Source organism: Heteronotia binoei, chromosome 8, assembly GCF_032191835.1.
Source record: "Heteronotia binoei isolate CCM8104 ecotype False Entrance Well chromosome 8, APGP_CSIRO_Hbin_v1, whole genome shotgun sequence".
Lineage (NCBI taxonomy): Eukaryota > Metazoa > Chordata > Lepidosauria > Squamata > Gekkonidae > Heteronotia > Heteronotia binoei.
Window position 1 is genome coordinate 955,612 of NC_083230.1, and position 26,189 is coordinate 981,800.

Genomic DNA, 26,189 nt, shown 5'->3' on the forward strand with positions numbered 1-26,189 from the left:
ATTGATATTAACCAGAATGCCTAATTTGTTGTGTTGCTTACTAACCCTGTGAACTGTAACTATAATTTAACTGGGAGAGCAGGAGAAGTGGGGGGGGGGGAAGAGGAGCTTGGCGCCAAGGGCTGTAAAGGTGTGTTTGAAGTGCAAACTATGTGGCCAGCTCTCAGCCGATGCGAGGCCACCTGTGGGGAAGAGAGAACGGACGCGGCTAGCTATGCAAGATATCAGGGTGTGAAACTCGCACCTCTTAGAAGTAGAATGCAACGGTCTTGTGAGGATGATCTAAACCCCCTAGCTTGATCCTGGGCCATAAAGGCCAAGCTAGTTTGTGTGTACCTTATCACTTTCAAAGAACTCTCGTAGCAGTAACATGTATGTATCCAATAAATGAAACTATTTTCAAATGAAAAGAGTCTGTCTATTGTTGGAGCGTCCATGAACCCTACGCTGACATCTGTTAGGTTCCTACCGTTTTTGTCCTTTATCATGGTCATCTTTGGATGAAACTTTCCCTTTTCTCCAATTTTCTTGAAGAGCTCTCTTGTCCTTCCCATTTTATTATTTTCCTCTATTGCTTTGCATTGTTCCTTCAGGAAGGTCTCCTTATCTCTCCTTGCTGTTCTCTGGAAATCTGCATTCAGTTGGGTGAATCTTTCCTTTTGAACTTTGCCTTTCGCTTTCCTTCTTTCCTCAGTTATTTGTAAAGCCTCATCAAAAAGCCAGTTTGCTTTCTTGCATTTCTTTTCCTTTGGGATGGTGCTGATTGTTGTCTTCTGTACAATGTCACGAACCTCCATCCATAGTTCTTCCGGCACTCTGTCTATCAACTCTAGTCCCTTAAACCTATTCTTCACCTCCACTGTATATTCATAAGGGATGTGATCAAGGTCAAACCTGAATGGCCTAATGGCTTCCCCAGTTTTCTTCAGTTTAAGCCTGAATTTTGCAATGAGTAGCTCATGATCTGAGCCGCGGTCAGCTCTAGGTCTTGTTTTTGTTGACTGTAAGGAGTTTCTCTATCTTTGACTGCAGTGTATATAATCAATCTGATTTCTGTGTTGCCCATCAGGTGATGTCCACGTATAGAGTTGCCTTTTAGGTTGTTGGAAGAGGGTGTTCGCTATTACAAGCTTGTTCTCTTGACAAAATTCTATTAACCTTTGCCTGGCTTCATTTTGTTCTCCAAGGCCAAACTTGTCAGTTGTTCCGGTTACGTTTTGACTTCCTACTTTGGCATTCCAGTTCCCTATGATGAAGAGGACATCTTTTTTTGGTGTTAATCTAGAAGGTGTTGTAGATCTTCATAGAACTGGTCCACTTCAGCCTCTTCTGCATCAGTGGTTGGGGCATAGACTTGAATTACTGTGATATTGAATGGTTTGCTTTGGATACGAACCAAAATCATTCTGTCATTTTTGAGATTGTATCCCATTACTGCCTTCCTCACTCTCTTGTTAACTATAAAGGCCACACCATTTCTTCTACAGGACTCTTGGCCACAATAATAGATGTAGTGATCCTCTGAGTTAAATTCACCCATTCCCATCCATTTTAGTTTGCTGATTCCCAAGATGTCTATGTTCAGTCTTGCCATCTCTTGTTTGACCACATCTAGCCTACCTTGATAGTCTTGTAAGAATAGGGAATTCTTCCTGGTATCGATAATCATCCTGAGATGTTCCAACCTTTGAGTGGATTGTAGATGGCTCTTGGATCAGGAAGCCATGCTACCTCAGACATTTTAAGGTGTGCTGAATGTTCTTGAGGGCCTTGTCTTTCAATGGTGATCAAATCAAAAGATCATCCAAGTATGGATGGATATGGCTACCTAGCTGTCGAAAGTAAGCCACTAAGTTCATGAGAACTTTAGTGAATACCCTTGGTGCAGTGGTGAGCATGAATGGAAGTGCTCTGAATTGGAAATGGGCTCAGTACACACAAAAATGCAGGAATCTCCAATGAGAAGGTAAAATTGGAATGTGTAAGTATGCCTCCATTAGATCAAGAGATGCCAGGAATCCCTGAGGTTGGAGAGCTTCTGTGATGGGCTTCAGTGATTCCATCCAAATCACAGAGCTTGATTGACTTGTTCAAAAACATTGTCCAAAATTGCCCACCAGCCCCCGTTCTTTTGGGGAATCATGAAAAAGATGAAATATATGCTCTGACCTTTCTGGTTCTGAGGGACAGGTTCTCTTGTGTGGATTCCAAGAAGATGGCTGATGGCCTTGAAGGTATTGTCTCTTGAATGGATTCTTGTGCATAGGGGACTGAAGAAAACGCTCTTGAGAAACCCTTTTGAATTCTATTGTGTAGCCTCCCTGTCCTGTTTGTTTGATCACTAGAACTTGGGGTTAGGCATATTCCTTCAAAAATTCTGTTAAGGCTGTCCCCAGGTTGTTCTTCTAGAACCCTGCCGGGGGCGTGCGGTGTTGCCCGAAGGATGAAAGGACTGATTAGCAAAACTTCTCCTATCTGAGCAATGGATATTATTTGGCATGACCTTCTTTTATCTTTGGTTTCAACCAAAATCTTCTCCAGTAAATCCCCAAATAACTTCTCCCCTTGAAATGGATATGACCACGATGTGCTTGGAATGGATGTCAGCTGGCCATGCCCAAAGCCGTATGCCTCTCCTAGCCACCTCAGCAGATGCCATTGCCCTGGAGAAAGTAAGGTGAGTTTGGAGAATGTGAGTGTGTATAATGATGCATCTGTGGAGAGCTCAACTGCCTTGAGTAGTCTGCCAGTGCCTTCTAGAATTACTTTATCGGCATCCGAAAGGAGTCGAATGAGTCTTCATACCCAAACAATGGCCAGTCTGGAAACTACGGAGTTGGTGGCGGCCACCTTGATAGCTATTGCTGTGGCTTCCTGATTCTTCTTCAGAACCAGGTCAGTCTTCTTGTCAAGGTTATCTCAGTCTGAACCATGACCATCTTCAGAGAGAAGGCCACAGCACTGGAGTCTGGTGACTGGACCATCCACCAAAGGCACCTGCAACATCTCATGGAGGTAAGGCATATATTTTTTTTTAAACAAAAGGGACCTGGCAATATGAATTTGGCTTGGCCCATTATACTTTTAATTGCCTTTTAAAGAATTCAGGAAAGGGAAAGACCTTATCTGAAGCACATTATCTAGCAAAAAATTATGTGTTCCCTACAGGCTTGTTTTTAGGGTTAGTGAGGGGACTGGTGAGATCTCAGAATGGGTGTCATAGATGTGCAATGCTGCCAAGGCCTTAACTAAGAGGTCTTGATAATTCTCAGTTTTGAAAAATCACACAGGAGGTTCTGGCACACTGACATCTTCAGTCTCCTCATTAGAGATAAACTCCCCATCTTCTCTAGCCTCTGTGCCCAGGCCTTAAAGATGGTCACTCTCAGGGGACCCATCTCTATCTAGCCTTTGCTTTGGGGGCTGTTTTCTTGCTGCTTTGATAGGTCAGGGGGTATCCCTGGCTCTCTTGGGAGAAGGAGAATGTGTGAGAGATCTGTGTCAGACACTGGAAAATTACTCTGAGAAATATTTAGCTTAGTTAACTGAAATGAAATACTTAGCTTAACTGACTCCATTTTCTAGCCTCTGTTACTAACCATGGGAAGAGACCTTGCATATCAAAGTAGAAACATAGTTGTTACTAACATTGGTGTGAATTCCTGTCCCTGGAACTAACAAAAACAGCTTCCCTTTGAAGATAAAATGCCTCCGGGGAAGGCGGTTTGGCCATCCCTGTGAGATCAAGGACCACTTGGAGATAAGAGAAAGTGACTGTGTGAAATGTATCACTTTAGGCTTAGAATGCATGGGAATGTAGAATTGTTTAGAAAACTTTGATGTGCAATTCCTTAAAGTAATTCCTCGCCTGGAAAATTGTATGAGTTCCAATCTTTCCACGCTCAGAAACTATGAACTCTCAAATAAAGCCTTAAACTTTGTATCAAATGGAGTCTGGTTGATTTGAAGTTTCATTGTCTGACAATCTGTACTGGATAGAACCATGACCTCCACCCCCAGAACAGCAAGCATTAAACATCTCAGCCCTTATAGTCTGCTTGAAAGTTTCCATAAAATCTAACCCATAGGGGTTCCCAATGTTAGTTACATTACCAGATCCTTGAGGTCGCGGTGCAGAAGGAGCTGCAAGCTGGTCCCTCTGAAGAGTTTGGTCCCTCTGTTCTGCCGATGGGAGGGTGGCATCCATGTAAAAAGGAGAAGGAGTGAAGTCGTGCTGCTGATCCATGCCATTTGGCACCAAAACTGCAGCTCCAAGATGGCCACTGCCATCAGACAGTGAGAAGGGACAGAGAGAGTCTTCCTCAAAGGGAGAGGACCAGCACTGCTTTCTCTCATGCTTCTGTGGGTTGCCCATGCAAGCCCCATTGCTGGTAGCTGGACAAGCCTGTTGGTCATATCGGCTCCAGAGGAAAACTGTCCTGTAGTCCCAGGGAGGAAGCCAGGGCAGGGGTAATCCATAAAATTGTCCTGTGGGTGGGAAGACATGGATGCTGTTCTTTGCACTGTGGCTATTTCCAGAGACCAGTAAGCTGCTGCAATGCTGTATCCCCTCCAGAGGAAGGGAAGGGGAAAGGTATGAGAGAAAAGGAGGAAGAAAGTAATAGGGAAAGAAATCAAGTTGAAAAAAGAGGGGTTAATAAAGGAAGATAAAAAAGGTGAAAAACAGGCAAATCCTGATAAGGAAAAAGAAAAAAGGATAGGAGCCTAAGCTATTGTGCTGCTTTCCCTGTTGAGGCAGGAAAGGAACTGAGAAGGGGGAGTATCTCCACATCACACAGGAAGAGGAAGTTTCTTTGAAGTCCTGCCTCCCTGATAGGATGGTGGGAAACACCCAAGATGTCCTCCACCTCTGAGAGAGAATGGAAACAGGTGCAGAGGAGAGTGACAAGGATGATTGAGGGCCTGGAGACCAAGCCCTATGAGGAAAAGCTGAGGTTGGGAATGTTCAGTCGGGAGGGCTGTCCTTTGGAGGAGAGTTGTTCCTGTTGTCAGCAGAGGAGAGGACTCGCAATAATGTGTTTTAATTAAGGGTGGGAATGTACCAGGTATTAGGAAAAATTTATTTACAGTAAGAGTTGTTCAACAGGGGAATCAGTTACCTATCACACTATTGACTCATGTTCAGCGTATGATCCACTAAGACCCCTAGATCCTTTTCGCTCATACTATTGCTAAGAGGGGGGGAGGGGGCTCCCTCTTGGGTATCCTGCCCCCCCCCAGGAAAGTGTATGTGCAATACATAGCCTCTCCTTTCCCGGTGTAGTGAAAGCTGCATGGTCACTGTCCGGCTATGCCTGGCAGATGGTCACTGCAATGGCCTCTCCTGCATTACTGCATCCGTGGCAACACCTTCTCGCTGGTCCCCCCCGTTTCTCACAGAGTTTGCCACGTCATGGTGCGACCGAATGTCCGGCGGTATAACCGGATGGGCAGGCTGGGCTCACCAACCTCGCCAGCCAAGAGAAGGAAAACTCTAACATCAAACCCGGGCAGATAGAGCTCGTTAATGTAACACCACCTGGAGGACTCGCTGCCGGCATCCCGGCTTACTGGGCCATGGCAGATGACCCCAAGGTGAAAGGGTGGAGCCAGTACCGCGCACACTGTGCTTCACCTAAAAATTCCTCTGCGCAGGCCTGAAGGGCATATCCACATCCACAACACACCAAGTCCTGCAGCGATGGGCAAGGGGCGAAACGGCAGGTGGAAGATGCCACTGGAAGCCGCAGTCCCGATCCTGCATGTAGGCGGTTCAGGGTATTGGTTGCCTGATGCTGACCCGGAGATGAAAGCATTTTTCAGCAGCACCCTGAATGACCAAGCAGCCTTATCTAGGGACAGCACTGCTTGCTCCACACGGAGAGGGGCCTAGAAAAGGTGAAAACAGAATTGGATGAGATCCCCACCCTAGAAGAGACTGTTAAAGCCATCAAGCAACTGAAAAGTGGCAAGGCAGTGGGAGTTGATGGAATCCCACCAGAGATCTGGAAGCATGGGGGCACAGTACTACATAGCACACTTCACAAAGTACTTGTCACCTGCTGGGAACAAGGCAAACTACCACAGGACTTTCGCGATGCAATCATCATCACTCTACACAAGAACAAAGGAGAAAAGTCAGACTGCTCCAACTACCGGGGGATAACCCTGCTCTCCATCGCAGGCAAAATCCTTGCCAGAATACTCCTGAACAGACTGGTGCCCACCATTGCAGAAGAACTCCTCCCAGAGAGCCAGTGCGGCTTCAGAGCTAACAGGAGCACCACCGACATGGTATTTGTTCTCAGGCAGATCCAAGAGAAATGCAGGGAACAGAACAAGGGTCTATATGTGACTTTTGTCGACCTTACCAAAGCTTTCAATACCGTTAGCAGGAAAGGCCTGTGGCAAATCTTGGAACGTTTAGGATGTCCCCCAAGGATCTTCTTCGTGGTCTCTGTGCAGTCACACATATGGGTAATCCGCAGGATCTGCCCTGACCTCGGAGAATTTCAAAGCAATCTTTTAGCGTAGCTCTGGCGCGCCTCCCTCTCGTCCTGGGGAGGAGGCATCGTCTGCGCATGCCTGGACGAGGGGGAGGTGCTTAGCCACTCAGTTTCTTCTTTACCGCCGACCGGATCACACCTACCTCGTTGCTTCTCCCGATTCTTCACTGCAATCTATCTCCAAACGCATCCTTTCTTTGATCTTCACCTTCTCCTTCACCTTCTGGTATCGTATTAAAAAAAAAGAGAGAGAGAGAGAGACTTTCTTACTATTTTTCGGGCCTTTTCCCCCTTTCCCTCCCCCCCCCCCCCGGGCGGATGGAAGGAAGAGACAAAATAACTTTCAAACGCTGCATCGGCTGCGCTTCCAAGATCCCATCGTCGGACGGCCATTCCCTGTGCCTTTTCTGTCTTGGGGAGGCCCATCGCACGGATACCTGCGTGCATTGCAGCCAGTTTGGAAACCAGGCTCGCAAAAACCGCACCGCGAGGCTCAGGAGCCATCTTATGGAATCCTCCCTATGACCAACCATGCCCCACGTGGCACAGCAGCCATCTTCCCCACCTCCCTTGGGGATGGCGCAGCCGGCAGCTTCCGTGGCTCAAGGTCCCTGTAAGCTTAAGTCCGGGAAGCACACCAAAAAGTCCGACGACGCCAAAAAGCGCCGCCGCTCCGACTCTGCTCACGACAAGACCCCGAAGAAGTCTAAAACGGGGCACAAGCTGTCCAACCCGCCTGCAAAGACCCCGGGTTCGAACCCGACCACGAGCTCGAGCACAGCAAAGCCGATGCCGTCGATCCCGATCACGAGTTCCAGCACCTCGATCCCGAGAACACCGGCCTCGAAATCGACATCGACTCCAGCTATTACGCCACTAGAGATCGTCCGCATCTCCTCCAAATCCCCATCAATAACCAACTCTCCACCACACCAGATACTCGATGTCGACTCACCCGCCTCCACTAGAAGCCAACGACGTGATACGATCGACCCACACGCTTTCCAAGACGTCCGTACCCAACCACTGGAAGCTCACTCTCTGACCAGAGACCCTTCGACCCCGAGAGATGTACCACCTCGTCTTCGCACACCATGATCTCGCAGTCGCCAGCGATCTCACAGCCGCCAGAGAGAGAGAGATACCATTACTACTCTCCCTCGAGGTCCAGATCGCCGTCTCCTCGGGACCGAAGACGACACCGAAGATCCCCTTCCTTCGACACCTACCACCACTCGGACTCGAGAGCCCGCTCCTACCGCAGCCATCACGACTCTCCTCGCTACCGGGACCGTGTCGACACAGCTGATCGGACGCGATACCGAGACCCGACTCCGAGCAGGCACTACCCCCACTACAAGGAACTCCTTTGGTACCGTCGAGAGCAGCCCCAACTTAACTTTGAGCCAAAGCCGATCTCACCGACCAGGTCAACATCGGCCGCTTCCGCCAAACAGCCCCCGACCATGGAACCTCCGACTGAAATGCCTCACGAATCCGATGACGACTCCGATGCGGGACTCTCGGACTCTGCTCACTCTTCTGCTTCAGATCTACACTCCCCGGCCTCTGATATAGCCAAACCAGCGGACCTATCACCATCAGAAGGCCCCAAGTCGTACCTTGACCTCCTATCAAACATGGCAAATTCCCTGAACATCAAACTTAACACCGACGCACCCAGAGTCTCGGATGTCGTGTATGACTTGGTCCATGCGGACCTTCCTTCAAGCTCTTCCTTCCCAATGCTCCCCGTCCACCTTGAAACCCTCAAGGAGGCATGGGATAAGCCGGCATCAGTACCTCCAACTTCTAAAAGGATGGAAGCCCTATACAAAGTACACGCACCCGAATCGAAGTTCTTATTCAGCCACCCACCCCCGAACTCGATGATTGTACATTCTTCATCGAAGTCGAAACAAACAAGACATCCAGTACCCCCAGAGAGGGAAGGCAAGAAGCTCGACACTATTGGCAGGAAGATATATTCACTAACCACGGCCACAACCAAAATACATAATTACATGGCATATTTCTCGGCCTACGCATACAACCTAACAAACTACCTCAATACCTTGGTTCCCTCCTTACCTGAGGCATCCCAGAAACCAGCCACCAATGCTCTTCAAGAACTAGCCAGAGTGAGTAAGCAGCAGATCAATACAGCACGCCACGCTGCACAGTGCTCTTCCAGAACCCTCGCTTCGGCCATAGCCCTATGCAGACATGCGTGGCTCAGATCCTCATCCCTCCAACCTGACATTAAGTACAAAATTGAGGACCTACCTTTCGATGGCCTGGGCTTGTTCAACGCGACTACGGACGACATTCTTACGTCCGTAGACGATAGCAGGAAAAGAGCCAAGAGACTAGGGGTCTCACAACACCAACCCCACCTCGGCAGGCAGAGGAACTGGAGACCAAGCTATTACAAGACTTCTAGGTCCCCAAGACAACAGGAAACATGGAGACGCAAGCCTACACAACCGAAACAGCCTTTTCAGCACAGGCCACGACCTCAAACATCTAAAAAGGCCCCAGCTACCTCCAAATCTTCTCTTTGACCATCCTGCCTCAAGACGTCCAGACCCCCCCCCCCTCAGCCAAACCTCCACCCACACACACGACTACAGCCATTCTTCCCCGCATGGGAGGCCATAACATCGGACTCATGGGTCCTGGCCATCATACAAAGGGGATACATAATAGAATTCACATCCACCCCGAAACATCACAGATTTCTCACCACACCACCATCCGCGCCCTTACAAACAGAAATCACATCCTTGCTGGACAAGGGCGCGATAGAACCGGTGCCACCACAGTACCATTGTACCGGATTCTACTCCCGTTACTTTCTGGTACCAAAAAAGGATGGGGGACTCCGCCCCATCCTCGACCTCCGCAAACTCAACCTCCATATCACTTACAAGAAATTCTGCATGGTTACCCTTCAGTCAATCTTGCCACTCATTCCGGAACAATCCTGGATGGCATCCATAGACCTACAGGATGCCTATTTCCACATTACCATCAATCACCATCACAGAAGATTCCTCAGGTTCGCCATCGGGGAACAGCACTTCCAATTCCGCTCCCTCCCCTTCGGCCTATCGACAGCACCAAGAGTCTTCACAAAATGCATGGCTGTGGTGGCAGCAGCACTACGTCAGCAAAACATATCAATCTATCCTTACATAGACGACTGGCTGATCGTCGCCCACTCAAGAGAACAGCTCCAACTGGACGTCTCCACTACCCTCTCCCTCCTGGCCACACTCGGCCTTCAAGTCAACCTGTCAAAGTCCAAACTAACTCCTACTCAGACAATCCAATTCATAGGAGCAGACATCTCTACGGTTTCTCAAACAGCTTCCTTACCACAGGACAGAGTATGCAGCATCCAGTCGCTGGCCAGCGCAATTATTGCTCACCGCTCTCAACCAGCCCTCACATACCAGAGGATGCTGGGCCTAATGGCAGCCACTACGGCAGTCCTGTGCTTTGCAAAACTTCACATGTGACCTCTACAGCTATGGTTCATCAGGACTTTTCACCCTCACAGACAGCACCAGTCCACGCTGCTGACCCTCCCACCACACATCATAACGTCCTTAAGATGGTGGACGATAGAAAGACACCTCCGTACGGTAATGCCATTCAAGCAGGCACCCCCCTCCGTCATCGTCACCACAGATGCCTCCAAGTGGGGATGGGGAGCCCACTTGGGGCACCTCACAGTTCAAGGCCAATGGACGGACTATGAAAGCTCCCTCCACATCAACTGCCTAGAACTACTTGCAGTCCACAAAGCTCTGAAGTCCTTCCTACCGTCACTTCAGAACAGCCATGTGCAGGTCACCTCCGACAACATCGCCACGGTCTTCTATATCAACAGACAGGGCGGCACAGCCTCCACCAGACTCTGCAAGAGAGCCCTAGCACTATGGCACTGGAGCATCAGCCAAGGCATTTTTCTCACAGCCGTCCATCTACCAGGATTCGAGAACGTATAGGCAGATGCCCTGAGCCGCCACTCTACCAACAACCACGAGTGGACCGTCAACACCAAGTACATTCGTCGGATCTTCAAGATCTTCGGTACCCCAGAAATAGATGTGTTTGCATCCCCATCAAATGCCCAATGCACCCATTTCTACATGAGAGGGCCCCCATCCAAACTCTCCCGAGGGGATGCATTCCTTCAGTCTTGGAAGGGAACTCTTCACTACCTCTTCCCTCCAATTCCACTCATCACCAGAGTCCTACAGAAGATACAGCTGGATCGCACCAACTGTATCCTGATAACTCCCTGGTGGCCACGTCAACCCTGGTTTACCACCCTGCTGCTCCTGTCCAGCAACACGTTTCTACCACTTCCACAAGCACAGGACCTACTCTCACAACAACACGGCAAAGTCCTGCATCACAACCCAGCGTCACTCAAGCTGACGGCCTGGAGAATCAGTTTCTAGACTTCCCCCCTGAAGTCCGCCACGTCCTAGTGAATTCCAGGAAGCCATCCACCAGAAAGTCCTATACACTCAAGTGGAAATGCTTCACTCACTACGCCTTACAACATAACTTTGACCCCAACCGCGCTAGCATCTCTCAGGTCCTATCCTACACCCTAGCGCTCTCTGAGACAGGACTTTCCTACTCCTCCCTGAAGGTCCACCTGGCAGCCATTTCTGCCTTCCACCCTCGCATCGAGGGTGTGACAGTTTTCTCTCACCATGCCACCAAGGCCTTCCTCAAGGGCATCATTCGCCTACACCCCCCAATCCGACAAATTCTACCGACTTGGAGCCTCTCTCTCGTGCTAAGTCAACTCATGAAGCCACCCTTTGAGCCCATGGCCTCTATCCCGCTTCACCTGCTATCCTGGAAGACAGCACTACTCACAGCACTCACCACGGGCAAGAGAGCTAGCGACATCTGTGCTCTCAGAGCAGACCCACCGTACATGATCTTCCATAACGACAGAGTGGTTCTCCGCCCCGACCCTACCTTTCTACCAAAGGTCATCTCACCTTTCCACCTAGGAAAGCCTTCAATTCTACCAGCTTTCTTTCAGCACCCTACGGATACAGGCCAGAGAGCCCTTCACAACCTAGATGCCCGCAGGGCCCTGGCTTTCTACATAGACAGGACTCGACAATTCCGAAAGGATTCGAGACTTTTTGTCACATACGCAACTCACAACATGGGCAACAGAATATCTGCCCAAAGACTCTCCAAGTGGCTCGTGGCCGCCATTAAGTTGTGCTACCAACTGGCGAAGCAGCCACTCCCGGAGCACATACGAGCACACTCTACCAGAGCTGTCGCTACCTCGTCAGCATTCCTAAGGGGCATCCCAATAGAGGACATCTGTGCCGCTGCAGTTTGGTCCTCTCTGTCCACCTTCGCCTCGCACTACGCTCTTGACGTTCGTGCTCGACGCGACTCGTCCTTCGGACAAGCAGTACTGCGTTCCATCTTCGACTGAATGGCCGTGAGTACCACTCTCGTTAATCTTTCTCACCTAACCTCACATCTTCTTACAGGTCCAGCACCCTACTCCAGAGGGAATAGCTTGCTAATCACCCATATGTGTGACTGCACAGAGACCACGAAGAAGATGGACAGGTTTCTTACCTGTAACTGATGATCTTCGAGTGGTCATCTGTGCAGTCACACAAACCCACCCAGCCTTCCCCGCTGCTGGACACTCATCGTAGACATCTCCACCTGTTCGGCGGTGGGAAGAAACTGAGTGGCTAAGCACCTCCCCCTCGTCCAGGCATGCGCAGATGATGCCTCCTCCCCAGGACGAGAGGGAGGCGCGCCAGAGCTACGCTAAAAGATTGCTTTGAAATTCTCCGAGGTCAGGGCAGATCCTGCGGATTACCCATATGTGTGACTGCACAGATGACCACTCGAAGATCATCAGTTACAGGTAAGAAACCTGTCCTTCCACAGCATAATCATCCAGCTACATGAAGGCCGAGTCAGACACTGCAATGACCTCTCGGAGCCCTTCCCAATAGGCACAGGTGTAAAGCAAGGCTGCATTCTCGCGCCAACTCTCTTTACGATCTTCTTTAGCATGATGCTTCAAAGAGCCGCAGTAGATCTAGATGATGACGATGGTGTCTACATCCGCTATCGCACTGATGGCATTCACCCATGCCTTGGTGCCAAAAATTCTTAAATGTTCCAAACTGGGTTTTTTGTTGTACAGCACCTTATAAGGAATGTTATGTATGGACTTGGCCCAAATTCTGTTGCCTATATAGCATGCAGCTTTCAATGCTTCAGCCCAGTAAGTGATAGATCAGTGGTGTCAAACATGCAGTTCAGGGGCCAAATCAGGCCCCAGAGGTCTCCTATCAGACCCCCGAGCAACTGGCTGTCATCTGCTTCTTTTTCCTTCTCTCTTGCTTCCTTCTGCATCACAGCTTCCTTTGCAAGCCTTGCTCAATCGCACAGGAGCAACAGAGCAAAGCCTCTTATTATCTCCATTGGCTGAGACTCCTCCCTTGGGGAGGAAGGGGGGAGGAATAGCTTGCTTTGCCAGGCTCTCTCAATTGCACAGCAGAGCTACTGAGACAAGTCTTCCTTCTATTGGCTGAGGCTCCTCCTCATTCTGGTTCCCTGGGGAAGGAAGGAAAGAGCCAGAGCTTCCTTTGCCCAGTTCCCTGGATCCCATGGGAGAGATACAAAGAAAGCACCTTGAAGACCAATGACTGCTAAAGTTTTAAGCATGTTTTAAGTTTTTTCAATTATATATTTGTGTTTGTATTCTTTATAAAATTTATATCTCTGCTACCTAATCTTAAATAGGTACACACATGGCCTGTGTCAGAACTGGTAACTTTCCTATATGCTGTTAGCCTATGTGACTCCATATTGTAATCAAACACTAACCCCTGCAACTTTGTTCCAGCAACTAACTAACATCTCTGTGCATTTCAAACAAACTGTGATCACTGAAGGGTGACAGATAGCCTCTGGTCAACATCTGCAGGTGGCTCTTTGAAGCCGAGCCGGTCAGTCTTTCTCAGCAGGACTCCATCCTCCCTTACTGATAACAAACCCTGGGAAACAGACCGTTGTCTCTGGCCGTGTGAAAGATTGTTTTATTGTTGTCACCAAAACCGCATAAAGTGTATCCAATGCTAACTTTCGGCATCAGTGTTATCCTGTACCTTCAGCTCTGTAGTTCCCAATAAATGCCTATACTTTGTAACAAGTCTTGGGCCTCGTTTGGAGTTCTTCCAGTTCTGACAGCCTGGCCCAATATGGCTCGGCCCAACAAGGTCCTGTTTATGTCAGATCTGGCTCTCATAAGAAATGAGTTTGACACCCCTGTGATAGATAAACCAGCATCGGTAAGCATAGACTGCATCATATCTAGCAAAACTCCCCCCTTTCTTTCAGCCACACCATTCTCCTGCGGTGTTGACACATTTGCCACTCTATGAGTTATACCTTGTACCTGCAACCATTTGTGAAATTCAGAAGACATAAATTCACCCCCTATGTCTGCCTGCAAAGCACATAATTCACCCAATTGTTTCTGTACCTTGCGTGCCCAATATTTTATAGTTGTGAACACCTCAGACTTCTTTTTGAGCACATACACCCATGAGAACCTGGAACAATCATCAACTAGGATTAGGGCAAACCTCTTATTAGAGTGGCTTTTGGGGAAAGGTCCTATTACGTCTGCATGTACTAAAGGTAACGGTTTTGCAGATACTCACTTTTCCTGGCAACCGGGAATGCTTTTGATTTTGTGCATTTGCACACATCACAGTCAAGGAATTCTTTAAATTCTTTCACTTCCTCATGCCCCACAATAGCAGATGTTTTTCTTTTAGTGTTAAAACTGGAATTCCCCAGCCTTCAGTGGAGCAATTGCACACAATTATCATGCGGTTTGTTATTTGTTACCACCTGTGCTCCCACAGATGAATTGTCTATAACATAAACATTGTTTTGCAACCTTCCCACAGCAAACACCCGGGCACCTTTCATTATTTTGCATGAGTTGCTGGCAAAAGTCACAGTAAAATCAGCTTTGTCCAAAGCCAACACACTCAGTAAATTGTTTTCAAGAGCAGGAACACACAGCACTTCTTTAAAAGTGTGTTGAAGTGCTGGGAATGTAACACTTCCCTGACACCGTACAGCAGAGCTCCTGCCATCAGCCAGGCTCACATGTTGTAATGGTGAGGATATCGATGAGATTTTGCTTCAGAAGATGGCTGCAAAAGAAGATGAACTTAAAAAAGCATTTCAGACGGTTGACATTGATCAGACCCTAAAAGTCACCAAGGGTGAATTTGGAGGAGTGCTTGAGACATTCATCTTCCCCCTAACACAAGATCAATTTGATGCTGTCCTGGCAAAGGTGTGTTTTCTGATTTTATGAGCTTTCATTCTGGTCATTTACAATTAGAGACAGTTAAGGAAATCTTAGTCAAATAGTCATTTAAGGATTGATTGTCTAATTAATGTTTAATCTATGCATATTTGCATAACAAAAATATTCTTAGAGAATGCATGATGTGCCACAGCAGGCATCTTCTGAGATGAAGCTGTTTCTCACAAGTGCTAGAGAAGTAAAGTTTCTCTAAAATGATGCTTGCCATCTGCAGTTTTTATAAGCTTGTTGATTGAAGCTGTCAGGAACTGTCATAGATCAGGAACTGTCAGTTGCATTAGACTCCAGCCTGAAGTCTTACTAGCAAGCATATGCTGACATTCCATCCTTGTGGATCAAAGATATCAGTTCATCATTCCATGAATTCGGTGCCTTTGCGGTTCGCTCTATGCCTTCTATAATGGGAGTTGTGGCATCTCTTCAAAGCTTTTAAAGAATTCAACAGGCAATCCATCGAGACCAGGAGTTTTATTATTTTTCTGAGTTCTTATCATAGCTACAATTTCCTGTATTGTTATTGGGGTATCTAAGATCTTTTGTAGCTCTCTAGAGATTTTCTTCATTTTGGTCTTCTTTATATATTCTTCTTGTTGTATTTCCGAATTTTCTTGTTTCTTATATAATTTTTGCTGGAAATTTCTAACAATCTCTTCAATTTGGTTTCTTTTCTGCACTTCCTCAAGGTTTTCATTTCTTAAAGTCTTTATCATTTTTTTTCTCTTTCATTAATCTGAAAGCCAGCCAACTGGTTGAATTTCAGTTCATGTTCAAGGTTATGGTGTTAACCTTTAAAGTCCTGTGCCGTTTGGGACCCACGTATCTACAGGACCATCTCTCCCAATATGTGCCTTGAAGTCCAACATCTGCTGGTGTTCTCTGGCCCAAAGGACATTAGCTTAGCCTCAGCCAGAGTCATCTTGGCTCAGGCTTCAGCCTGGTGGAATACTCTCCTGAATGAGATCAGGGCTGTATGGAATTTGTTATAGTTCTGCAGGGCCTGTAAAATAGAGATGTTCCTCCGGTCTATGGTTGAGGCGGCAGATGTCCAATGACATTTGCCTCCCCTGCTCTGCCTAGTTTAACTACCTGCTGGTTGTGGTTGGCCCTTTTGCTCAGACTGGTTTAAATGAAACATTCATACAGACAGTCATCTCAGGGATCCATGAATTTTATTTGATTTCCATCTTATTATTGTAGGTTTATTAGTGGTACTATGTTTTTAATTGTTTTTAAGAATTTTCCATAACTGTTTATAATTATTGTAAATCCTTCCTGAATCAGGGAAGGGCAAAATATAAATCCAATAAATAAATAATAAAAATGTGAGGGGGTGGAATCACAGGAAACTTGTTTTCTTTTTCTTTTTTTCACAATAATAAAGTTTATTTATCCTTTACATAAAATAATTACAAAGTGTCAACAATTTAGCATACCTCAAATCTGACATATGAAAATCACAGTAAACAAGTACAAAACAAAAATTAAATACAGATCAAAAATAGATCAGTTTTTTGTAGAATGAATTGTTAGGTACAATGTCATATTCAGTTAAATACTTTACCGGAGGAAACCAGACAGCTACCACACGATGTTCATATTGCTCAATCGAAAAATCAGAAGAATTGCATGCAATTTTATTCAGAACAATTCCCACAGCCTATGAAACCAAAGGTGGAGAAGAGTTTATCCAGTTTGTAGTTATCATCATTCTAGCTGCTTCAATCAAAATATTAATTAATTCAGCAGTACCTTTGTTAAGTGCATGGTCTTTCCAATTGTGTAAAAGATATACATCAAGTTTTAGAGGGAGAAAGTAGCCTGTAATAAGTTTGATCTGAAACTGGAATTGTTTCCAAAATTTTGAAATATGCTTACACGTCCACCATCCATGTATAAATGAAGCAACCTCACCACAATTTTTAATGCAACTAGGTGCAATAGAAGGGACAAATTTATGTAACCTAGCTGCAGACCAATACCACCTCATAAGAATTTTTACAAATTGGAATTTAATATTAGAAATATTAGATTTGTTACCATATGAGGACCAAATTCTGTTCCACTGAAAGCTGTCAATTTGTTTATTAATGTCTTTGACCCAACTAGCCTGATAGTTTAGAGGTTTAGTTTCAGATGTATTAAGCAGAACTTTGTATAATTTGGATAACGTACCTTTAGAATCACCCTTCAAGTCCTTGAGCAAAGCCTCAAAAGCTGTTAAAGGGCGAGTACACATTACTTGAATTTGAGGGGAGAAAAACATGTGCTTAATTTGCACATATTGAAACCAGTGAATTTCCAAACCTATCTTCTTCTGTAAAAATTGCTTGTCTAAAAACTCATTTTTGTGCAAGTTGATAAGACGGTTACAACCTGTCACTCTCCAATGTTTGATAAAATTATGGTCCTGGCCTAATAAGAACCAATCCTGGTTTAAGAACGAAGTATATACTGATATATCCTATACCAGCCTATCTTTATATCTTTGCCAGATTGTGAAAAAGGAATTCAGGAACAGATTTTTAGTCCATTTAGTCTGTACTTTAAGTTTTGCATTCCATAACAAAACTTCTTTATCATACAGGGTTAAGTATGAGGATTCTATTTGTTCCCAATATAAGTTATCCCTATGAAGTAATATAGCAATAGCTTGAGTAGCAACATAGTAGTTTTGTTAAGTCCAGAAAATCTATACCACCTCTAGCCGACTGTCGGATCAATGTTCTATGAGATATTCTAGCCTTTTTGTTGGACCATAAAAATTTGTTAGAGTCTTTTGTCATTTCCTAATAGAAGAATTAGGAATAAGAATAGGAAGAGCTTGAAACAGGAACAAAAATTTTGGGAGAATGAAGTTTTTAATTAAGAAATACCTATCAGACCATGAAAAATTCTGTTTATCCCATCTTTTTAGTTGAGTGCTTATTGAATCAAGTAATTTATCAAAATTATGATGAATTAGAAAAATCTGGATTCCTAGGAGTCTCCAAGAAGTGGTCATCCATTTATTATATCCCAAAGACTTAAGGAAACTTGTTTTCTGAACTTCTTTTGCAATCACCAACAAGGTTACAGAAGTTCATAGCCTCTGCTCTTCTCAAGTGCTGATACACATATCTGCATGTTCAACTAAGACAATCCAGGGCAAAGGTACAGTTACCGCAGCATTTCCTTTCAAGCAGCAGTAAACCTACTGTCTCAGGAGAACATGAAAACTAGAGCTCTCCCCTATTGCTGTTTCTCACTATCTGGTATACAGAGATGGAACATGGGTATCCTATTTAGTTCTTGTGACTGTGATAGTTACATGCCCCATGAATTTCTCAGTTTGGGAGGGGGGGGCAACTGTGTGCAACTTAGTTACTGAAGGCCAAAGTCTGATCAGTGGAAACTATAGTTGTATAAAGTGATTGTGATATTTATTTGTTGAGATGAGAATAGTTTGAACTTAGTATTTAAAGATTAAAGTGGTGTTATAAGCTTTTTCTTTTTTCAAATTTCAGCTTCCCCATGGGTAGACAAAAGTCGAACTCAGAACAAGATAGATCTGTATGATGTTCGTAGAAGACCATGGTAAGCAATTTCGAACTAGGCAAAACATTTACCCACATTTTTATGTAGCTCATCCCTCTATGTTTTCTTGAAAAACTTTCCCAGGTAACTTTAAATATCAAGGGTCTTCTTTAAAAAAGGACTAAATGCAGAAGGAGTTTAAACTAAAGAGTTATGCTGACAACATGGTCCTTGCAATTTTGAAATCCCAAATATCTCTCCAACATGCAATGGAGCAAATTGACAAGTTTGGGCCTTTTTTCATGTTATAAAATCAATAAAAAGAAAACTAAGATTATTTTAAACAACTCAGTAACTCAGTTAAATATCTAGGAACATATCTCACAGGACAGAATGATATGTTATTTAAAGACAATAACATGAAAACCTGGTCCAAAATACAAAAAGATCTTGAAAGGTAGTCCAAATTACAACTCTCCTGGTTAGGAAGAATTTCTGCTACAAAAATGAATGTATTACTAAAACTAAACCTTTTGTTACAGATTATTGCAATTTCTATTTCTTTTTGTGTGTGTCTGCATCATGAAGTCATGTCAACCTCTGGTGACTGATAGAGATCCAATAAATAAATAATAAAAATGGGAAGGGGTGGAATCACAGAGAACTTGTTTTCTGAACTTCTTGTGCAATCACCAACAAGGCTGCATAGGCTAATAGCCTGGGGGGCCTGGAGGATATTCAGAGAGGTGGCTGAATAGAGTCTGCCCCTATCCTCCCAACTGGGTATTTCAAGGAAGTCTCCCATCCAAGTACTAACCAGTCGACTCTTGCTTAGCTTCTGAGATCTGACAAGATTGGGCTTGCTTGGGCTCTATTTCTGAAAAGATTTTCAGTGACTGGCAAAAACAAACAAAAGCATTTGCATGGAAAGATAAGTCAAGAATAAGATTTAAGATGCAAGATGAGAAGAAGAAGAGGTAGCATGACAATACCTAGTATCAAATTATATTACCAAGCTGCTGGATCAGTTTGGATATTGTTTGGATTGAATCAGAAATCCCAATGAAAGACTGATAAAACTAGAATATCCAAATCTTGATGATGGATTACATAGGCATTTGTGAATCAAAAAGCCTATATTAGAAATATTACCCAAGGTAAAAGCCTCATAATTAGATATTGTTTATTAAAAATTTTGGAAATGCTACATGAGAGAATCAGCCTCACAATCCCACCAGTTATGCACCAATAGATGCTTATTATGACAATCATAAAAGGAGAAACACAATTATACAATCTATGTTGCTAATGATAAACTTTCAAGGTATGATTAAGATGTGGCAGGAGATCAGAGAAGAGGGAAAGGAGATACAATGGTAGATATATTTTCAAATTACTTCTGTTGTTGTTGTTCAGTCGCACAGTCAATTCCGACTCTTTGCAACCCCATGAACCAAGTCATGCCGGGCCTTCCTGTCTTCCACCATCCTCCGAAGTCTGCTCAACTTACTTCTAGTCTATAAAATATCCCTACCAAGAGAGGTGTTATTAAAGAACTGACTGATATGAAAAGATTGTTTCACAATCTAAAGGCCATCTACTTGGACAAATTTACAAATGACTGCTTCAATATGATTCTGAAGGAGAACAGGTTAAACGCTGCATGATTAAATGGATGCAAAATTTTGATGTGGAAATTCTTTATCCTGATCTTTTAAACTTATTCCTATTTGCTCCACGAATTCAACTATGTCTTTTTTTGCATATAAAGTTTTATAAAAATCCAGGAAGGCTTCTCTAATCTCCTTCGGGTTCTGTGTTGTATTTTCATGTGTTCTTATACTTTTCACCCTTTGCTTATACCTTCTACCCTTCAAATAGTTTGCCAATCTCCTTTTTGAGTTTATTGTGATTCTCTGAAATTCATTCCTTACCATAGTTTGATTTTTCCAGAGTGCCATAGAGTCAAGAGAATCTAATTGTCTCTTAAGTTCTTTAATTAATTTTTGCCTATCTGGGCAAAATTTTTTTACTTGGTGTCTCTGTAACATTTCTTGTATTTTGCCTGTCTTATTAGAAAACCATTCTTTTTTTATTTCCTTTTCCTTCATTATGCATTGTCCCCTGATTACTGCTTTAGCTGCATCCCAAAGAATATCTGTGGCCACTGTCCCCCTATTTTCCTTAAAATATAATTTTAACTGATTTTCCATAATTTTGTTATCTTTTTCTTTAATCAAGATCATATTATTGTATCTCCATAATCTTTTAACCTGCTCACCTTTTATTTCTATTTCTATACTCAATGGGGCATGATCAGAAATCCATATTGGATGCGTTGTTATTCTTGTCAATTCCCAATTATTTGATCTTTGAAAGATTATATGATCTAAGCATGAAGCTGTTTTGTGCCGGCTGGAAAAGTGAGTTGGTTGGGGGTTCAAACCTAGAGCTTCGTATGCTTCTATCAGATTCCACTTTTTCCACCTAATTATCTTGTCTTTAGTGACATCAGTGTTAAAATCTCCTGCTATTATTACTTCTCCTTCAGCGAACCACTGTAACTTTTGTAAAACCTTTACTAGAATTTTTTTCCCTCCTTTGTTTGGGGCATAAATATTTATCAGTGTTATCAATCTATTTTGAAAGGAGCATTTAGCCAAGAGATATCTTCCTTCCCCGTCACTTAATGCATCTATCAATTTAATGTCATTCCTTTTATGTGCCAAAATTGCCACTCCCCTTGCTTTTGCAGTACTTCTTGCTTCAGTTAAAACCTCCCACCGTGGGTCATTAAATAACGGTTTAGTATCCTTTTTGGCTCTGTGTGTTTCCTGTAAGCACGTTATATCTATATTTTGTTGCTTTATAAATCTGGCAAGTCTATACCTTTTGAGATTAGAATTTAGACCGTTGATGTTCAGTGAAATCATCTTCAACATTCTAACTATATTTTTTTACACTAAAATTTTCCCGTCCCTCTGGCCGAACATTTACTTTTATTATCCTTCCCTTCCTATTTCATAAGAACATAAGAGAAGCCATGTTGGATCAGGCCAACGGCCCATCCAGTCCAACACTCTGTGTCACACAGTGGCAAAAAAATTTATATATACATACACACTGTGGCTAATAGCCACTGATGGACCTGTGCTCCATATTTTTATCTAAACCCCTCTTGAAGGTGGCTGTACTTGTGGCTGCCACCACCTCCTGTGGCAGTGAATTCCACATGTTAATCACCATTTGGGTGAAGAAGTACTTCCTTTTATCCGTTTTAACCTGTCTGCTCAGCAATTTCATCAAATGCCCACGAGTTCTTGTATTGTGAGAAAGGGAGAAAAGTACCTCTTTCTCAACTTTCTCCATCCCATGCATTATCTTGTAAACCTCTATCATGTCACCCCGCAGTCGATGTTTCTCCAAGCTAAAGAGTCCCAAGCGTTTCAACCTTTCTTCATAGGGAAAGTGCTCCAGCCCTTTAATCATTCTAGTTGCCCTTCTCTGGACTTTCTCCAATGCTATAATATCCTTTTTGAGGTGCGGCAACCAGAACTGCACAAAGTACTCCAAATAAGACCGCACCATCGATTTATACAGGGGCATTATGATACTGGCTGATTTGTTTTCAATTCCCTTCCTAATAATTCCCAGCATGGCGTTGGCCTTTTTTATTGCAAATGCATACTGTCTTGACATTTTCAGTGAGTTATCTACCACGACCCCAAGATCTCTCTCTTGGTCAGTCTCTGCCAGTTCACACCCCATCAACTTGTATTTGTAGCTGGGATTCTTGGCCCCAATGTGCATTACTTTGCACTTGGCCACATTGAATCTCATCTGCCACGTTTATGCCCACTCACCCAGCCTCAACAGATCCCTTTGGAGTTCCTCACAGTCCTCTCTGGTTCTCACCACCCTGAACAATTTAGTGTCATCCGCAAACTTGGCCACTTCACTGCTCACTCCCAACTCTAAATCATTTATGAACAAGTTAAAAAGCATGGGACCCAGTACCGAGCCCTGCAGCACCCCACTGCTTACCGTCCTCCACTGCAAAGACTGCCCATTTATACTCACTCTCTGCTTCCTATTACTCAGCCAGTTTTTGATCCACAAAAGGACCTGTCCTTTTACTCCATGACTCTCAAGCTTTCTAAGGAGCCTTTGATGAGGAACTTTATCAAAAGCTTTCTGGAAGTCAAGGTAAACAACATCTATTGGGTCTCCTTTGTCCACATGTTTGTTCACCCCCTCAAAGAAATGTAACAGGTTAGTGAGGCAAGATCTTCCCTTGCAGAACCCATGCTGAGCCTTCCTCAATAACCCATGTTCATCAATGTGCCTACTCATTCTGTCCTTGATAATGGTTTCTACCAACTTTCCCGTTATTGAAGTCAGACTGACTGGCCTGTAATTTCCCGGATCTCCTCTGGAACCCTTTTTAAAGATGGGGGTGACATTTGCTACCTTCCAGTCCTCAGGAACGGAGGCAGATTTCAATGAAAGATTACAGATTTTTGTTAGAAGATCCACAAGTTCAACTTTGAGTTCTTTCAGAACTCTCGGATGTATGCCATCCAGACCCGGTGACTTATTAGTTTTTAATTTGCCTATCAGTTTGCCTATATTAGAAATATTTGCCTATATTAGAAATATTACCCAAGGTAAAAGCCTCATAATTAGATATTGTTTATTAAAAATTTTGGAAATGCTACATGAGAGAATCAGCCTCACAATCCCACCAGTTATGCACCAATAGATGCTTATTATGACAATCATAAAAGGAGAAACACAATTATACAATCTATGTTGCTAATGATAAACTTTCAAGGTATGATTAAGATGTGGCAGGAGATCAGAGAAGAGGGAAAGGAGATACAATGGTAGATATATTTTCAAATTACTTCTGTTGTTGTTGTTCAGTCGCACAGTCAATTCCGACTCTTTGCAACCCCATGAACCAAGTCATGCCGGGCCTTCCTGTCTTCCACCATCCTCCGAAGTCTGCTCAACTTACTTCTAGTCTATAAAATATCCCTACCAAGAGAGGTGTTATTAAAGAACTGACTGATATGAAAAGATTGTTTCACAATCTAAAGGCCATCTACTTGGACAAATTTACAAATGACTGCTTCAATATGATTCTGAAGGAGAACAGGTTAAACGCTGCATGATTAAATGGATGCAAAATTTTGATGTGGAAATTCTTTATCCTGATCTTTTAAACTTATTCCTATTTGCTCCACGAATTCAACTATGTCTTTTTTTGCATATAAAGTTTTATAAAAATCCAGGAAGGCTTCTCTAATCTCCTTCGGGTTCTGTGTTGTATTTTCATGTGTTCTTATACTTTTCACCCTTTGCTTATACCTTCTACCCTTCAAATAGTTTGCCAATCTCCTTTTTGAGTTTATTGTGATTCTCTGAAATTCATTCCTTACCATAGTTTGATTTTTCCAGAGTGCCATAGAGTCAAGAGAATCTAATTGTCTCTTAAGTTCTTTAATTAATTTTTGCCTATCTGGGCAAAATTTTTTTACTTGGTGTCTCTGTAACATTTCTTGTATTTTGCCTGTCTTATTAGAAAACCATTCTTTTTTTATTTCCTTTTCCTTCATTATGCATTGTCCCCTGATTACTGCTTTAGCTGCATCCCAAAGAATATCTGTGGCCACTGTCCCCCTATTTTCCTTAAAATATAATTTTAACTGATTTTCCATAATTTTGTTATCTTTTTCTTTAATCAAGATCATATTATTGTATCTCCATAATCTTTTAACCTGCTCACCTTTTATTTCTATTTCTATACTCAATGGGGCATGATCAGAAATCCATATTGGATGCGTTGTTATTCTTGTCAATTCCCAATTATTTGATCTTTGAAAGATTATATGATCTAAGCATGAAGCTGTTTTGTGCCGGCTGGAAAAGTGAGTTGGTTGGGGGTTCAAACCTAGAGCTTCGTATGCTTCTATCAGATTCCACTTTTTCCACCTAATTATCTTGTCTTTAGTGACATCAGTGTTAAAATCTCCTGCTATTATTACTTCTCCTTCAGCGAACCACTGTAACTTTTGTAAAACCTTTACTAGAATTTTTTTCCCTCCTTTGTTTGGGGCATAAATATTTATCAGTGTTATCAATCTATTTTGAAAGGAGCATTTAGCCAAGAGATATCTTCCTTCCCCGTCACTTAATGCATCTATCAATTTAATGTCATTCCTTTTATGTGCCAAAATTGCCACTCCCCTTGCTTTTGCAGTACTTCTTGCTTCAGTTAAAACCTCCCACCGTGGGTCATTAAATAACGGTTTAGTATCCTTTTTGGCTCTGTGTGTTTCCTGTAAGCACGTTATATCTATATTTTGTTGCTTTATAAATCTGGCAAGTCTATACCTTTTGAGATTAGAATTTAGACCGTTGATGTTCAGTGAAATCATCTTCAACATTCTAACTATATTTTTTTACACTAAAATTTTCCCGTCCCTCTGGCCGAACATTTACTTTTATTATCCTTCCCTTCCTATTTCATAAGAACATAAGAGAAGCCATGTTGGATCAGGCCAACGGCCCATCCAGTCCAACACTCTGTGTCACACAGTGGCAAAAAAATTTATATATACATACACACTGTGGCTAATAGCCACTGATGGACCTGTGCTCCATATTTTTATCTAAACCCCTCTTGAAGGTGGCTGTACTTGTGGCTGCCACCACCTCCTGTGGCAGTGAATTCCACATGTTAATCACCATTTGGGTGAAGAAGTACTTCCTTTTATCCGTTTTAACCTGTCTGCTCAGCAATTTCATCAAATGCCCACGAGTTCTTGTATTGTGAGAAAGGGAGAAAAGTACCTCTTTCTCAACTTTCTCCATCCCATGCATTATCTTGTAAACCTCTATCATGTCACCCCGCAGTCGATGTTTCTCCAAGCTAAAGAGTCCCAAGCGTTTCAACCTTTCTTCATAGGGAAAGTGCTCCAGCCCTTTAATCATTCTAGTTGCCCTTCTCTGGACTTTCTCCAATGCTATAATATCCTTTTTGAGGTGCGGCAACCAGAACTGCACAAAGTACTCCAAATAAGACCGCACCATCGATTTATACAGGGGCATTATGATACTGGCTGATTTGTTTTCAATTCCCTTCCTAATAATTCCCAGCATGGCGTTGGCCTTTTTTATTGCAAATGCATACTGTCTTGACATTTTCAGTGAGTTATCTACCACGACCCCAAGATCTCTCTCTTGGTCAGTCTCTGCCAGTTCACACCCCATCAACTTGTATTTGTAGCTGGGATTCTTGGCCCCAATGTGCATTACTTTGCACTTGGCCACATTGAATCTCATCTGCCACGTTTATGCCCACTCACCCAGCCTCAACAGATCCCTTTGGAGTTCCTCACAGTCCTCTCTGGTTCTCACCACCCTGAACAATTTAGTGTCATCCGCAAACTTGGCCACTTCACTGCTCACTCCCAACTCTAAATCATTTATGAACAAGTTAAAAAGCATGGGACCCAGTACCGAGCCCTGCAGCACCCCACTGCTTACCGTCCTCCACTGCAAAGACTGCCCATTTATACTCACTCTCTGCTTCCTATTACTCAGCCAGTTTTTGATCCACAAAAGGACCTGTCCTTTTACTCCATGACTCTCAAGCTTTCTAAGGAGCCTTTGATGAGGAACTTTATCAAAAGCTTTCTGGAAGTCAAGGTAAACAACATCTATTGGGT

At 43.7% G+C, this 26,189-nt stretch overlaps 1 protein-coding gene across 5 annotated transcripts in view; it reads left to right on the plus strand.

Annotated features, from left to right (window-relative positions):
• Positions 1-26,189, plus strand: part of CACNA2D1 (calcium voltage-gated channel auxiliary subunit alpha2delta 1) — a 1,217,365-nt gene that overhangs the window by 724,797 nt on the left and 466,379 nt on the right. For all 5 annotated transcript variants that reach the window (XR_009555717.1, XM_060244655.1, XM_060244656.1 and 2 more), the window contains exon 8: positions 18,444-18,513. Coding sequence is in view for 4 of the 5 variants with exons in the window: in XM_060244655.1 (XP_060100638.1) it covers positions 18,444-18,513 (70 nt within the window). In the remaining variant the exon portion in view is untranslated. The remainder of the gene's footprint in view (positions 1-18,443; positions 18,514-26,189) is intronic.